This window comes from Ascaphus truei, chromosome 7 (genome assembly GCF_040206685.1).
Source record: "Ascaphus truei isolate aAscTru1 chromosome 7, aAscTru1.hap1, whole genome shotgun sequence".
Classification (NCBI taxonomy): Eukaryota; Metazoa; Chordata; class Amphibia; order Anura; family Ascaphidae; genus Ascaphus; species Ascaphus truei.
Window position 1 is genome coordinate 45,129,367 of NC_134489.1, and position 13,330 is coordinate 45,142,696.

General features: G+C 47.6%; 1 protein-coding gene across 3 annotated transcripts in view; it reads left to right on the forward strand.

The window, feature by feature from the left end:
* The window catches only part of RIT1 (Ras like without CAAX 1), a 41,618-nt gene that overhangs the window by 25,629 nt on the left and 2,659 nt on the right, over window positions 1-13,330 (forward strand). For 2 of the 3 annotated variants that reach the window (XM_075608160.1, XM_075608161.1), the window contains exons 4-8: window positions 1,269-1,643; window positions 3,768-4,232; window positions 4,855-5,277; window positions 8,852-9,259; window positions 13,129-13,261. In XM_075608160.1, the coding sequence (XP_075464275.1) occupies window positions 1,269-1,643; window positions 3,768-4,232; window positions 4,855-5,277; window positions 8,852-9,259; window positions 13,129-13,250 (1,793 nt within the window). In that variant the 3' untranslated portion in view covers window positions 13,251-13,261. The remainder of the gene's footprint in view (window positions 1-1,268; window positions 1,644-3,767; window positions 4,233-4,854; window positions 5,278-8,851; window positions 9,260-13,128; window positions 13,262-13,330) is intronic. The other variant, XM_075608163.1, reaches the window with a different exon arrangement.

Here is a 13,330-nt window from a genome sequence, read left to right on the forward strand (position 1 = left end):
ATGTACTGTGTTAGCCAAGCTTAATAATCAAAAATGAATAGATGATACCGTTCTGTGGCTAACGAAATGCTTTTATTTGTGTGAGCTTTCGAGACACTGATCTCTTCTTCCGGCGATATTACAATGAATAAAGCAGACAAGGGGTTTTACGTAAAACAGTGCATCTTGGATGTGACTAGAGCTCATCCCTCCCCCCCTGTGTAGTGTGTGATTTATGACTTGAGGTGTTAAATAGTCCCTGAATGTTAGTTGTGTGTGTAAATATAAATGTATAAAATGCCCACAGTGTACACAGCGCTTTAGAAAAGGTGTGTGTGGAGTTGGAGTGTATATCAATGGTGTGGGTAGGTGTGGAAATGTAGGAGGGTGTTGCATTACTAAAAGTGTGTGTAGATACTATGTGGTCCCTATTGGTATATAGGGATGGAATAACAAAGTATTTGTATGTGTAAGAGACAGCTCTGTGTGCATTCATATAGCGCAGCATGTATAGACATGGCCTTAAGCACTCATGGGAAGAGAGTTCTCTTGCGTAGTGACTCATGAAGCTGCGATCTCGGTTTAGGCCGCTACTAAGTGTCCCGAACAGTTGCATAACTTTGTATTCATGCAACCGTCTCTCTTTCGGTGTTCTAAGATTACCTTTGAGTATGGCCACCTTCACGTTGTGCATGAGTTTCATGAGTCACTGCTGACACGAGAACTCTTTTCCCATGAGTGCTAAAGGCCATGTCTATAGATACTGCGCTATATGTACACACAGTTTTAGTAATGCAACACCTCCTACATTTCCACAGCTACCCACACCATTGATATACACTCCCACTCCACACACACCTTTTGTAAAGCGCTGTATACACTGTGGGCGCTTTATACACACACACACACACACACCTAGCATTCAGGGACTATTTAACACCTCAAGACATAAATCGCATACTGCACAGGGGGGAGGGATAGGTTTCAATCTGATACATTCCAAGATGCACTGTTTTTAAGTAAAACTTTGCTTGCTTTATTCATTGTAACACCGCGGAAGAAGAGATCAGGGTATCTTGAAAGCTCACACAAATAAAAGCATTTTGTTAGCCACAGAACGGTATCGTCTATTCATTTTTTGATTGATATATGCACATATACGCACAAACGCAGACCTCTCACCTGTAGACGTTTCCGTGGCGGTCTCTCTCTCTCTGCTGCAGACGTTTCCATGGCGGTCTCTCTGCTGTGGTTCCTGGGGATTTAGATGTTTCTTTCTTTCCCTGCAGGCTTATGCAGGTCCCGGGAGGTACAGGTCCCTGTAGGACCCCTGTATCGTGTAGAGGGCACGGCCATCTCCATCCCCTGCAACGTGAGCGGATATGAGGGCCCAGCCATGCAGAACTTTGAGTGGTTCATGTACCGACCCACAGCCCCGGACACCTCCATCAACCTTGTCAGCACTAAAGACCCCACCTTTCCATATGCAGTGTACAAGGCCCGTGTGGACAGCGGGGATGTGTATGTCCACCGTGCGAGTGGGGACCACGCAGAACTCCACATCAAGCGTCTGCGCCCCGACGATGCCGGCGTGTACGAGTGCTACACACCCACCACAGACGCAAATTACTACGGCAGCTACAGCGACAAGATCCTCCTGAAAGGTACCCCAACTCCAAAAAGGTCAAAAAAAAAACTATTATGACAATTAGAAACCGTCCCTTTGCTGTTACAAACTGGTGTTTTAAGATGCAACGTTCAGGGCCTTCCAGATGTGGGTCCCCTGAATATCAGGTATTCAGTAAACAGTAATTCCAACTTAATAAAAAAAAATGATGAGTGTGGCCAGGAAATGCACTTTTTTGTGTAACACTTCAGCTATTACAGTTTATTAAGAGCCACAGTTTAGCACCTTTTTACCTACTGTGTGTAGGTATATCTTTGTATTTATATAGAACTATCCATGCACATAGCACTTCGAAGCAGTAATATACATATATCACTAATAGCTAATGACAGATGTTTTGAGAAAAGAGTTTGAAAATCTTTAGTTGGATCCTGTTAAAGATCCGTCTTGCTGGTTCGCCAAATGAAGATTTTCTTCATTAAATGGGTGCAAATGAATGTCCCACCTTTCAATATATATCAAATAGTCCACGGCACTGTTCTTTCCTCAATTTAATCAGAGACCATAGAAAGCATCTGTTGCAGCATAATTACTGTTGGTTTCATCATTCAGGTGTATAGAATGCAGGTAGAGTGCGGAATCTGTAGCTCTGTTATTTGCTTGGGCGGTAAAGGATTCTGATTTCCATAAACTCGAATGCAATCTTTATACATCTCTCTTCAAGCAGTCTTAACATTGCAGTCACCTATTTCTCTTGCTATCAGCTCAAAATATTCTTGGTCAATCATCAATGCTTAAATCAATATTCCTTCATTTAGCAATATCCACTTTGATCTAGAACAGGGGGGCGTGAGAATTTCCTGGGGGGGGGGGGGGGGTGGCGGCTGTTACAGAGGCCCCGCAATTCCCCGAAGACATTTAAAAGAAATGCTGGGGATCGCGCGATGCCTCTAACGTTTTACTTGCCTTGGTTCCAGTGACGCGTCTCTATGGCAACCGGCGTCAAATGACGCTGTGGGGGGGGGGCGCAAGCTGGAGTGGAGACGGGGGTGCATTAAGGTAAGTTTGCGCACCCCTGATCTAGAAGAAACTTTGTTCCCTAAATAACTACAGTTAACCCTATGTTCTTAATATGTTAAGACCTGTTTTGTCTTACCAACTATCTATTTAATTAACCTTTCAATTCAAACTCTTGCAACAAAGCTGTCACACCTTTCTACACCTGGCTGTCTTCAGACAGATTGAACTTATCATTGCAGAGTCAGCTAATCGTTTTCAAATATAAATTCTAACAATACTAAATTAACTAGTTACATGCTGGATATATATCAATATAGCATAATTAATATTTAGGCTGATTTCAAGCTTATCTTCGCCTGTTTATCTTCGCCCCCCCCCCCCCCTGGGGGGGAAAGTAGATTTTGTCTTGAAGGTGTCTCAATAACTTCTATGTCTGATACCAGTGGAGATAGAGAGATGAATCTATAGAGCTAATAGAAGGTTGAGAGGGACCGTCTTTTTCTTCGAGAAGTGAGGTTAGTTTTCTGGTGGGTATTAAATCTTGTGAGTCTGTAATATCAAAGATTGGGATCTTATTATTTTTTTCTTCAGAAAAAATCTCTGTAAAGTCAATTTATGAATTTATTTGCTTAACTCTAGAAAAAGATTTTAAACTGATTTAGGTCCACAGTTGGGTGAGAATGAGTGGAAAGATTGAATATTTCTACATTGGATGGCATATTAGGAATGGAAGGAACGCCCTCTTTATGTCTCAGTCCCGGCTCTCGTACCTCTTCCAGATTTTTTTTTTTTAAATGTATTTTTGTCTTTTGCATGTTGTATGATGGTGTCCTTTTAGGGAATTGTTGTGTATACTATATGTGTATGTTATCGGTGTTGTATCTAAACCTGACAGGGAACACACGTCTCGCTGGCAGATTCTGCTTCAGATTCGGTGGGAGTTTCCGTACATTGGCGCCCGATTTGGTACCAAATGGCACTAAAGAAATTTCTGCCCCAAACAGCCTAATTACAAATTGCATCAATCAATCCCGTTCTGCCTGTAGTAATGTGCAGAGTGGTGTGTGTAATACTTTTTATTGAAATATTTTGAAGTATTACAAAAAGGAAAAACGGAATATAACTTTTTTTTTTTTTTTAGTTATTCCAGACAGTCTGCAAGTATCAGCCAAGTATCCTCACAAGGGGCGCCTGGCAGCCGTGTCCCCCCTGCAGCTAACCCTGGCGGAGAGTATGGAGCTGCACTTATCCTGCATAGCACGGAGTGAGTTTCCCCAGCATACTCACCTCTCCATCTCCTTTGGAGTGACCGCCCTTGATGCTCCCGATGGTCGCCAGACCATGCAGGATATCATCTCGGTGAAACGAGATTTCAGCATGGAACCGGCCCCCACGGGGGTGTACGCTGCCCGCTACCAAAATGGCGAGCTGCGCATTGAGAAACCTGACCCTGCCACATACAAGATGGTGATTTCCCGTGCCCGCCCACAGGACACCGGCACGTACCACTGTACAGCAACACAGTGGATCCAGGATCCGGATGGCAGCTGGCAAAGTATCACAGAGAAACAATCTATTCTGGCCCAAGTCATAATCCAGACGATAGGTGAGAAATTCAAGAATTAACACGTAAACCCTTCTAGGGACGGCTTTGAAAATGGGACAGAGTGAGAGAGTCGCAGAAAGGAGCTCTTGCAATAGCAGCCCATACTGCTAGAATTGGGCACTGAATCTTGTAGGGTAAAATGAGGGGGAGTGAGTATGTGGGGCCTGTAAGAATTATGAGAATGAAGGGGAGGCGAGCTGGTATTAAGAGTTATTTAGATACTGCGGCAGCACCAAGCTCGCGAGTACTGTCCATTGCTGCTGGTGGAGAGAGGGGAAATGGTCGGAGTTGTGCCGTCTTTGAGCATGGAGGAAATTCTTGTGCACCAAGAAGTTCTTTCCTGGAAAAAGGAGTCTAATGTAATGAGATCACTACATTATTTCAGTGCATTTAAAACCTTGTTATTGCAACACAAGTTGCAGTCTGCCTTCGCTCTGACACACTCCCCATTATGGAATTAGATAAATGTGGGGAGTGATAAAATATTGTCTGAGAATGAGGTATTGAGGGAGGTGCTTTCCCCAAGAGAGACATTGGGATATTACAGGCCGCTCTGCTAGCCCTTCTCTTTCACAGCTGAAGATGGTCCTCAATGCTTTCATCACATTCTTGTTCTCTCTAGAGAGTCAGCTGAAGGTCACCTCCGGACCTCCTGAGCTTGATGTCCGTTCTGGAGACACTGTGGAGATGTTCTGCAACGTGTCGACCGTTGCTGCTCCTCCACCAGATGTGGTGTTTTCCATGGAATGGGAGATGACACCCAGCCAGGACTCCCGTGGGCAGCTTGTGGCAGCGGTCACTACTGATGGGGTCATATCTTTGGGTGAGCGTTACACAGGAGGGGACGTGGGCATGCGGCACATCTCTCTGGAGAAGCTGGCACCCCTCCCTGGGTCCTTCCGTCTCAGGATATATTCAGCCCAGCCAGGTGATCTAGGATCCTACAGCTGCCGCGTCAAAGCATTTGTATCATACCCGGGTCAGAAGCTGCAGGAAGTGGCCAGCGTGATGTCCCAGAGTGTGACAGTGGCCATGCGGACACGGGGTAAGGGTTCTGCTTTTCATTTAAAGGTTCTTTTTTCTTATCTAGGAATAGTTGTATGTACAATTGTATTTATATAGCGCTGGCAATGTACGCATCACGTTACAACATTACAAGGTAAATAAATTACAAGCAAAGGGAATAAGTGCAGCAGGTAAATAACTGGGCAAAAGGAAACCCCGCCCCAAAGAGCTTACAGTCCAAGGGTTATGTTGGGAGGGTTAGAGACATGAGTAACGTGAGGTATATGGAGGTGCAGAGGGGAGTAACGTGAGGTATATGGAGGTGCAGAGGGGAGTAACATGAGGTATATGGAGGTGCAGAGGGGAGTAACGTGAGGTATATGGAGGTGCAGAGGGGAGTAACGTGAGGTATATGGAGGTGCAGAGGGGAGTAACGTGAGGTATATGGAAGTGCAGAGGTGAGTAGCGTGAGGTATATGGAGGTGCAGATGAGTAACGTGAGGTATATGGAGGTGCAGAGGTGAGTAACATGAGGTATATAGAGGTGAGGTATATGGAGGTGCAGAGGGGAGTAACGTGAGGTATATGGAGGTGCAGAGAGGAGTAACGTGACGCATATGGAGGTGCAGAGGAGAGTAACGTGAGGTATATGGAGGTGCAGAGGCGAGTAACGTGAGGTATATGGAGGTGCATAGGGGAGTAACGTGAGGTATATGGAGGTGCAGAGGGGAGTAACGTGAGGTATATGGAGGTGCATAGGGGAGTAACGTGAGGTATATGGAGGTGTAGAGGGGAGTAACGTGAGGTATATGGAGGTGCATAGGGGAGTAACGTGAGGTATATGGAGGTGCAGAGGTGAGGTATATGGAGGTGCAGAGGTGAGTAACGTGAGGTATATGGAGGTGCAGAGGGGAGAAACGTGAGGTATATGGAGGTGCAGAGGTGAGTAACGTGAGGTATATGGAGGTGCAGAGGGGAGTAACGTGAGGTATATGGAGGTCCAGTCATGAGTTTCATCCCACCATGTTTCAGTAATGCCTATGATATCATACTGCTCCCTTGTAGCTATTCAAGTTCCACCATTTTATCTGTCAGGCTTCTCGCATTAGCAAGCATGCATTTAAGTTTTTTTTCGGTCTGTACTATCTTATCTGCGCCTGACTTTCTGCGCCAATTGGGTTTAGTCTTTAGAAGTTTTCTAGTACTATCTGTATTTAATATAGGTGTCTCCCTGCTTGGCACTTGTCCCCAATCTACCTTCATAACCCCTTATTATTTCCCTATCTATTCTATTCATTATCTGTTTCATTCCCCTCCCCCCTCCATCCTAGTTTAAAATCTCCTCCAACCTTTTTAGCACTCTCCCCCCAGCACAGAAGATCCCTCTTCATTGAGGTGCAATCCGTCCCTAGAATAAAGATGGCACCTCTCAGAAAAGGAGTCCCAGTGCTCTAAAAACCCAAAATCCTCCTTCCTGCACCACTTTCTTAGCCATGCATTAACCTCCCTGATCTCTTACTGTCTCCCTGCGGTAGCGCATGGCACTGGTAGTATTTCAGAAAATACTACCTTGGAGGTCCTTGCCTTAAGCTTTTGGCCTAGATCTCTGAAATCATTCTTTAGGACCCTCCATCTTTCTCTAACTTTGTCATTGGTGCCAACACGTACAAAGACCGCCAAGTCAATCCCAGCCCCTCCCAATAATCTGTCTACCCGATCCGCAATGTGCTGAACGCGAGCCTGCGGAAGACAACAAACTGTTCGGTTCACGCGGTCATGGCAACAGATTGCCCTATCTACCTTGATAATAATGGAGTCCCCTACCACCACAATCTTTCTTGGTATCTGAGCATCATGAGTCCCCTCTGTGCTGGAGGAAGTATTCCCCTGGCTGCTAGAGGAATTAGTCTCCCCCAGCGTTGCCATTTCTGCCCTGACACTCCCAATATTTTCACTCAATATAGCAATTCTATTGGGATGGGTCAGCTAAGAACTGGCCTGCCTCTCCCTATTGCCCCTGCTTCCCCTTCTAACTGTTACCCAGCTACCTACCTGCTCCTCACTCACAGCTCCACCATCTGCACCACTAGTCCCAGCAAGGGCCTGCTCAGTGAGCACTAAACTCCTTTCAAGATTATCAATGTCCGTCAATGTTAAAAGTTTCCTCTTCAGATCAGCAATCTCTGACTCTAAAGAGACCACCCGCTCACACTTCTCACAGCGGTATGCTCCTTGGAATTGCTGCTCCAAGTGCACATACATGTGGCAAGATGTGCTTTGAGTCGCATTTTCAATCCTGCTCATTGTTGCAACTATGGAGTTATAAATACTAACAATTCACTGTACTTCACTATACTAGTATACCCTGTTTCACACATTCCCTGTTCCACACCTTCTGGGTCTAACTCCACACTTAATACAACCACCACTTGACATCAAACAGTAATCCAGGCATGCAAGCTCAGGATTCATTACAAGCCTCTGTTTTTAAAGAGCGAGACACCCCAACCAGGTGTTAGGTTAGCAATCAACTAACTACACCTACTGCAGGTTCAATCAGGCAGGAGAGGGAACAAGTTAGTTATAGACTTAGTTACCACACCATTTTTAAAATAAGTGAACCCACTGTACACCAAGTTCAGCCACCCCTTCTAGTATACCTTAGTATGCGCAGCACAGCACTTCCCTTTCTAACTCCGCACTTAATACAAAACAGTACTTGAAATCAAACCGTAATCCTGTGGCACAGATGGGACTGGACTGTAACCCCAAGTAGCGTGCTTGTGAGATAGTGGTGTTATGGACTGTAATGGCGAAGGGAAACATGGAACCTGGTTTGGGAGGGACTATGAGAAGCTCCATCTAATCCATATTCATGTTGAGGTCGGCGAAGGGCCGTCCATGTGTTCCTCGTTCTAGGACGTTTGGACGCGACCAAAACATAGCCGGGACATTTCGCCTCAACGTCCACTCCCCCAAACTACCGCCATCTGCTCCCGCGCCCGATAAGGCAGGTCTGCGGCGCCTTACCGCCCGCTCCGACAACTGCATGTTTAAATGTCCTGCACGGGACCGCTACACTGCCTAGACAGGCTGGTCTGACACACCATCTTTAAATGGCATTTAAAGATGGCGCGGCCTGTCTGGGCAGTGTAGCGGGACATTTAAACATGCAGTTGTCGGAGCGGGCGGTCAGGCGCGGCAGACCTGGCATGTCGGAGCAAGCGCTGGGGACATGTAGTTGTCGGAGCAGCAGGCTTGGCTTGTTGAATGGGCTGTTGAGCGCAGGAGTAGGCATCGCGGCTGGCTGCCCTGCGGCGAAGTGTCTTGGCTGCGGAACGCAAGCAGCGTTTTGGTCACTGCCAAAGGATCCATTCCGTGTTTTTTGATTTTCCTGAAATATTACTATAAATTATGCTTCCACTGCAGCCAGGGATTCTGGGACATTTATATTAACCTTCATATATTTACATTTGATACATAAACATTTACATTAGCCTTCGGCTGTCTTGCAGTGCTGACCCGTCTAGCAGACAAACGGTTAAAGTATGAAATAGGTGCTAAAGTTGTGTAGAAGCTGTTAAATGTCTAAGTGCTTTCCCGATATATTGCAGCTGTTGTGCTGAATGTCGATACCTCGCTGGCTTCCCCCACTCTGCACCGTGGCGATACCGCCATGCTGCTCTGCAATGTTACCGTGGATACTGCGCAGACTGTACACCTCGCAGTCAGCTGGTGGGTGGAGCTGGCCGGAGATCAGCCGGAGGAAAGAACTGGTCAATTGTTGGCGTCTCTGACCCGGGAGGGAGTGTCCGAGCCTGGGATCCGCCTGTCGGGGCAGGAGTTTAGCACCGACAAGGTGGGGCCTCGGTGCTACCGGCTGCGCATGCACAATATCCAGACACAGGATGAGGGGAAGTACCACTGTGCAGTAACCGCCTGGATCCAGTACTCTGACCGCAGCTGGTACAATGCGGCATCTATAAAGTCCAACTCCGTTACTGTGTATCCATACGCACTGGGTGAGGGATCAAAAGCTTACTCTCCACATGTTACCCTTCATGTGATTCTGCTGCTCCCGCTGAAGAATGGCGTGCCTGGCTTCTCTGTATCTCTCGATGTCCTGAGCCTCTAGGGCAGCAGTTTGTGCACCACCTGCAAAGCAATGTGTTCCACGAACCCCTAATTAATCTTATCGCCGACTCGTCAGACTCTCGCTAACAAACCTGTGTGACCGATCCCTGGCACTATCGTGTCCCGAGCTTGTGTGGGGAACACACGCTTAATAAGACCCCAAACTGCCCATCAGTGTGTGCAGGGAGCATGGGGGGTGTAGCTGTCACTTACTGTGGCAGCTTCCAAAGTCACACCCCACAATACCTTGCTGCTGTGGATGCAAAGCTTTGTGGGTAGTAACCTTGAAATCTCCTGCTGTAATTGACAACTATACCGCCCACACTAAGGTGCAGTTTGGGGCCTTACTAAGTGTGGTGTGCACACAGGCTCAGGAACCCGCTATATACTGTCTGGGATCTGCCACTACAGATTTATTTGGGTGATCCACTTAGAGGCACGTCACATATCCCAAGGAGTTTGTGACCCCCTTTTGGGAATCGCTTGTATTGTTTTGGGTATATACACTATCACTGAGGTCGTCCCCCTCCTGGGGGATTCTGTGATATGAGTTCTACAAACAAACTACTAAATCGGTGATGACGATTAAACGCCCTAGAAACGCCCTAGAAACACATTTGTAGTGTTGGTCGCCTTACTGCGTCTTTCTGTGCGAACTCCTGACAGGACAGAAAGAATGATGTATGGAAGCATCCTACAGACACACTGGTCCTTATTCTGTGAGGTGTGATAACCGCAGATGACGTGTTATCTATCGCATGAAAAGACCCATTAAAGTCAATGGCGTGCGCTTATCACACCATACAGAATAAGGCCTTGATTATACCGGCAGCCGGGCGCGCGCGCTCCCTAAGTGCGATGCGCCGCCCGAAAACTGCAGGTGGGAGGCGTACCGGAGGCGTGGCCATGACGTCACGAGCGGTTCGCCCTCATTGGCTGAACCGCTCATGTGACGCAGCCGTCGCTCCAGAAAATCTAATTCTTGGATCTGCTCGAAATTTGCGCGCTTGGCCGCCTCGTTCGTCGCGCGCTCCGCTGCTTTGGGTATAATTGTGGCCGCTCTCTAATACAGTGTCTCCCTCTCTCTAATTCTCCGTTTCCCGTCTCATATACACAGTGTCTCCCTCTCTCTAATTCTCCGTTTCCCGTCTCATATACACAGTGTCTCCCTCTCTCTAATTCTCCGTTTCCCGTCTCATATACACCGTGTCTCCCTCTCTCTAATTCTCCGTTTCCCGTCTCATATACACCGTGTCTCCCCCTCTCTCTAATTCTCCGTTCCCCGTCTCATATACACAGTGTCTCCCCCTCTCTAATTCTCCGTTTCCCGTCTCATATACACAGTGTCTCCCTCTCTCTAATTCTCAGTTCCCTGTCTCATATACACCGTGTCTCCCCCTCTCTCTAATTCTCAGTTCCCGTCTCATATACACCGTGTCTCCCTCTCTCTAATTCTCCGTTTCCCGTCTCATATACACCGTGTCTCCCTCTCTCTAATTCTCCGTTTCCCGTCTCATATACACAGTGTCTCCCTCTCTCTAATTCTCCGTTTCCCGTCTCATATACACCGTGTCTCCCTCTCTCTAATTCTCCGTTTCCCGTCTCATATACACAGTGTCTCCCCCTCTCTAATTCTCCGTTTCCCGTCTCATATACACCGTGTCTCCCTCTCTCTCTAATTCTCCGTTTCCCGTCTCATATACACCGTGTCTCCCCCTCTCTCTAATTCTCCGTTCCCCGTCTCATATACACAGTGTCTCCCCCTCTCTAATTCTCCGTTTCCCGTCTCATATACACCGTGTCTCCCTCTCTCTAATTCTCAGTTCCCTGTCTCATATACACCGTGTCTCCCCCTCTCTCTAATTCTCAGTTCCCGTCTCATATACACAGTGTCTCCCTCTCTCTAATTCTCCGTTTCCCGTCTCATATACACAGTGTCTCCCTCTCTCTAATTCTCCGTTTCCCGTCTCATATACACCGTGTCTCCCCCTCTCTCTAATTCTCCGTTTCCCGTCTCATATACACAGTGTCTCCCTCTCTCTAATTCTCCGTTTCCCGTCTCATATACACCGTGTCTCCCTCTCTCTAATTCTCCGTTTCCCGTCTCATATACACCGTGTCTCCCTCTCTCTAATTCTCCGTTTCCCGTCTCATATACACAGTGTCTCCCTCTCTCTAATTCTCCGTTTCCCGTCTCATATACACCGTGTCTCCCTCTCTCTAATTCTCCGTTTCCCGTCTCATATACACAGTGTCTCCCCCTCTCTAATTCTCCGTTTCCCGTCTCATATACACCGTGTCTCCCTCTCTCTCTAATTCTCCGTTTCCCGTCTCATATACACCGTGTCTCCCCCTCTCTCTAATTCTCCGTTCCCCGTCTCATATACACAGTGTCTCCCCCTCTCTAATTCTCCGTTTCCCGTCTCATATACACCGTGTCTCCCTCTCTCTAATTCTCAGTTCCCTGTCTCATATACACCGTGTCTCCCCCTCTCTCTAATTCTCAGTTCCCGTCTCATATACACAGTGTCTCCCTCTCTCTAATTCTCCGTTTCCCGTCTCATATACACCGTGTCTCCCTCTCTCTAATTCTCCGTTCCCCGTCTCATATACACAGTGTCTCCCTCTCTCTAATTCTCCGTTTCCCGTCTCATATACACAGTGTCTCCCTCTCTCTAATTCTCCGTTTCCCGTCTCATATACACCGTGTCTCCCCCTCTCTCTAATTCTCCGTTCCCCGTCTCATACACACAGTGTCTCCCCCTCTGTAATTCTCCGTTCCCCGTCTCATATACACCGTGTCTCCCTCTCTCTAATTCTCCGTTTCCCGTCTCATATACACAGTGTCTCCCTCTCTCTAATTCTCCGTTTCCCGTCTCATATACACAGTGTCTCCCTCTCTCTAATTCTCCGTTTCCCGTCTCATATACACAGTGTCTCCCTCTCTCTAATTCTCCGTTCCCCATCTCATATACACAGTGTCTCCCTCTCTCTAATTCTCCGTTTCCCGTCTCATATACACAGTGTCTCCCTCTCTCTAATTCTCCGTTTCCCGTCTCATATACACAGTGTCTCCCTCTCTCTAATTCTCTGTTCCCTTCTCATACAGTGTCCCCCTCTGTAATTCTCCGTTCCCTGTCTCGCAGTCTCCCCCTCTCTCTAATTCTCCGTCTCGCACAGTCGCCCTCCTCTCTCTCTCTAATTCTCAGTTCCGTCTCATACACACAGTCTCCCCCTATCTCTAAATCTCCGTTCCCCGTCTCATAGTGTCTCCCTCTAATTCTTCGTTCCCCGTCTCGCATTCTCAATTGTCTGTCTGTCTGTCTGTCTGTCTGTGTTCCCTGTCTCATACACCGTCTCCCCCTCTCTCTAATTCTCAGTTTCTGTCTCATACACAGTCTCCCCCTCTCTCTAATTCTCAGTTCCCTGTCTCATACACAGTCTCCCCCTCTCTCTAATTCTCAGTTCCCTGTCTCATACACAGTCTCCCCCTCTCTCTAATTCTCAGTTCCCCGTCTCATACACAGTGTCTCCCCCTCTCTCTAATTCTCAGTTCCCCGTCTCATACACAGTCTCTCCCTCTCTCTAATTCTCCGTTCCGTCTCATACACAGTGTCTCCCCCTCTCTCTAATTCTCAGTTCCCCGTCTCATACACAGTCTCCCCCTCTCTCTAATTCTCAGTTCCCTGTCTCATACACCGTCTCCCCCTCTCTCTAATTCTCCGTTCCTCTCCTGGGATTTTTTCTCTCCCTTCAGCGAAGGACCTGCTCCTGATGCCGATGATCGGTGGCGTTGCCAGTGCCCTGTTTGTTGGCATCACCATCCTTTCCACCGTCACGTGCTGCTATATGAGACATCTCCGGAACCGCAAGGGGTGAAGCGGAGCGAGGTGCGGCTGCCAGAAATGCAGAGGATATGTCGGGGGCGGAGGGGGGGTTGTTCTCAGGTGCACAGGGGG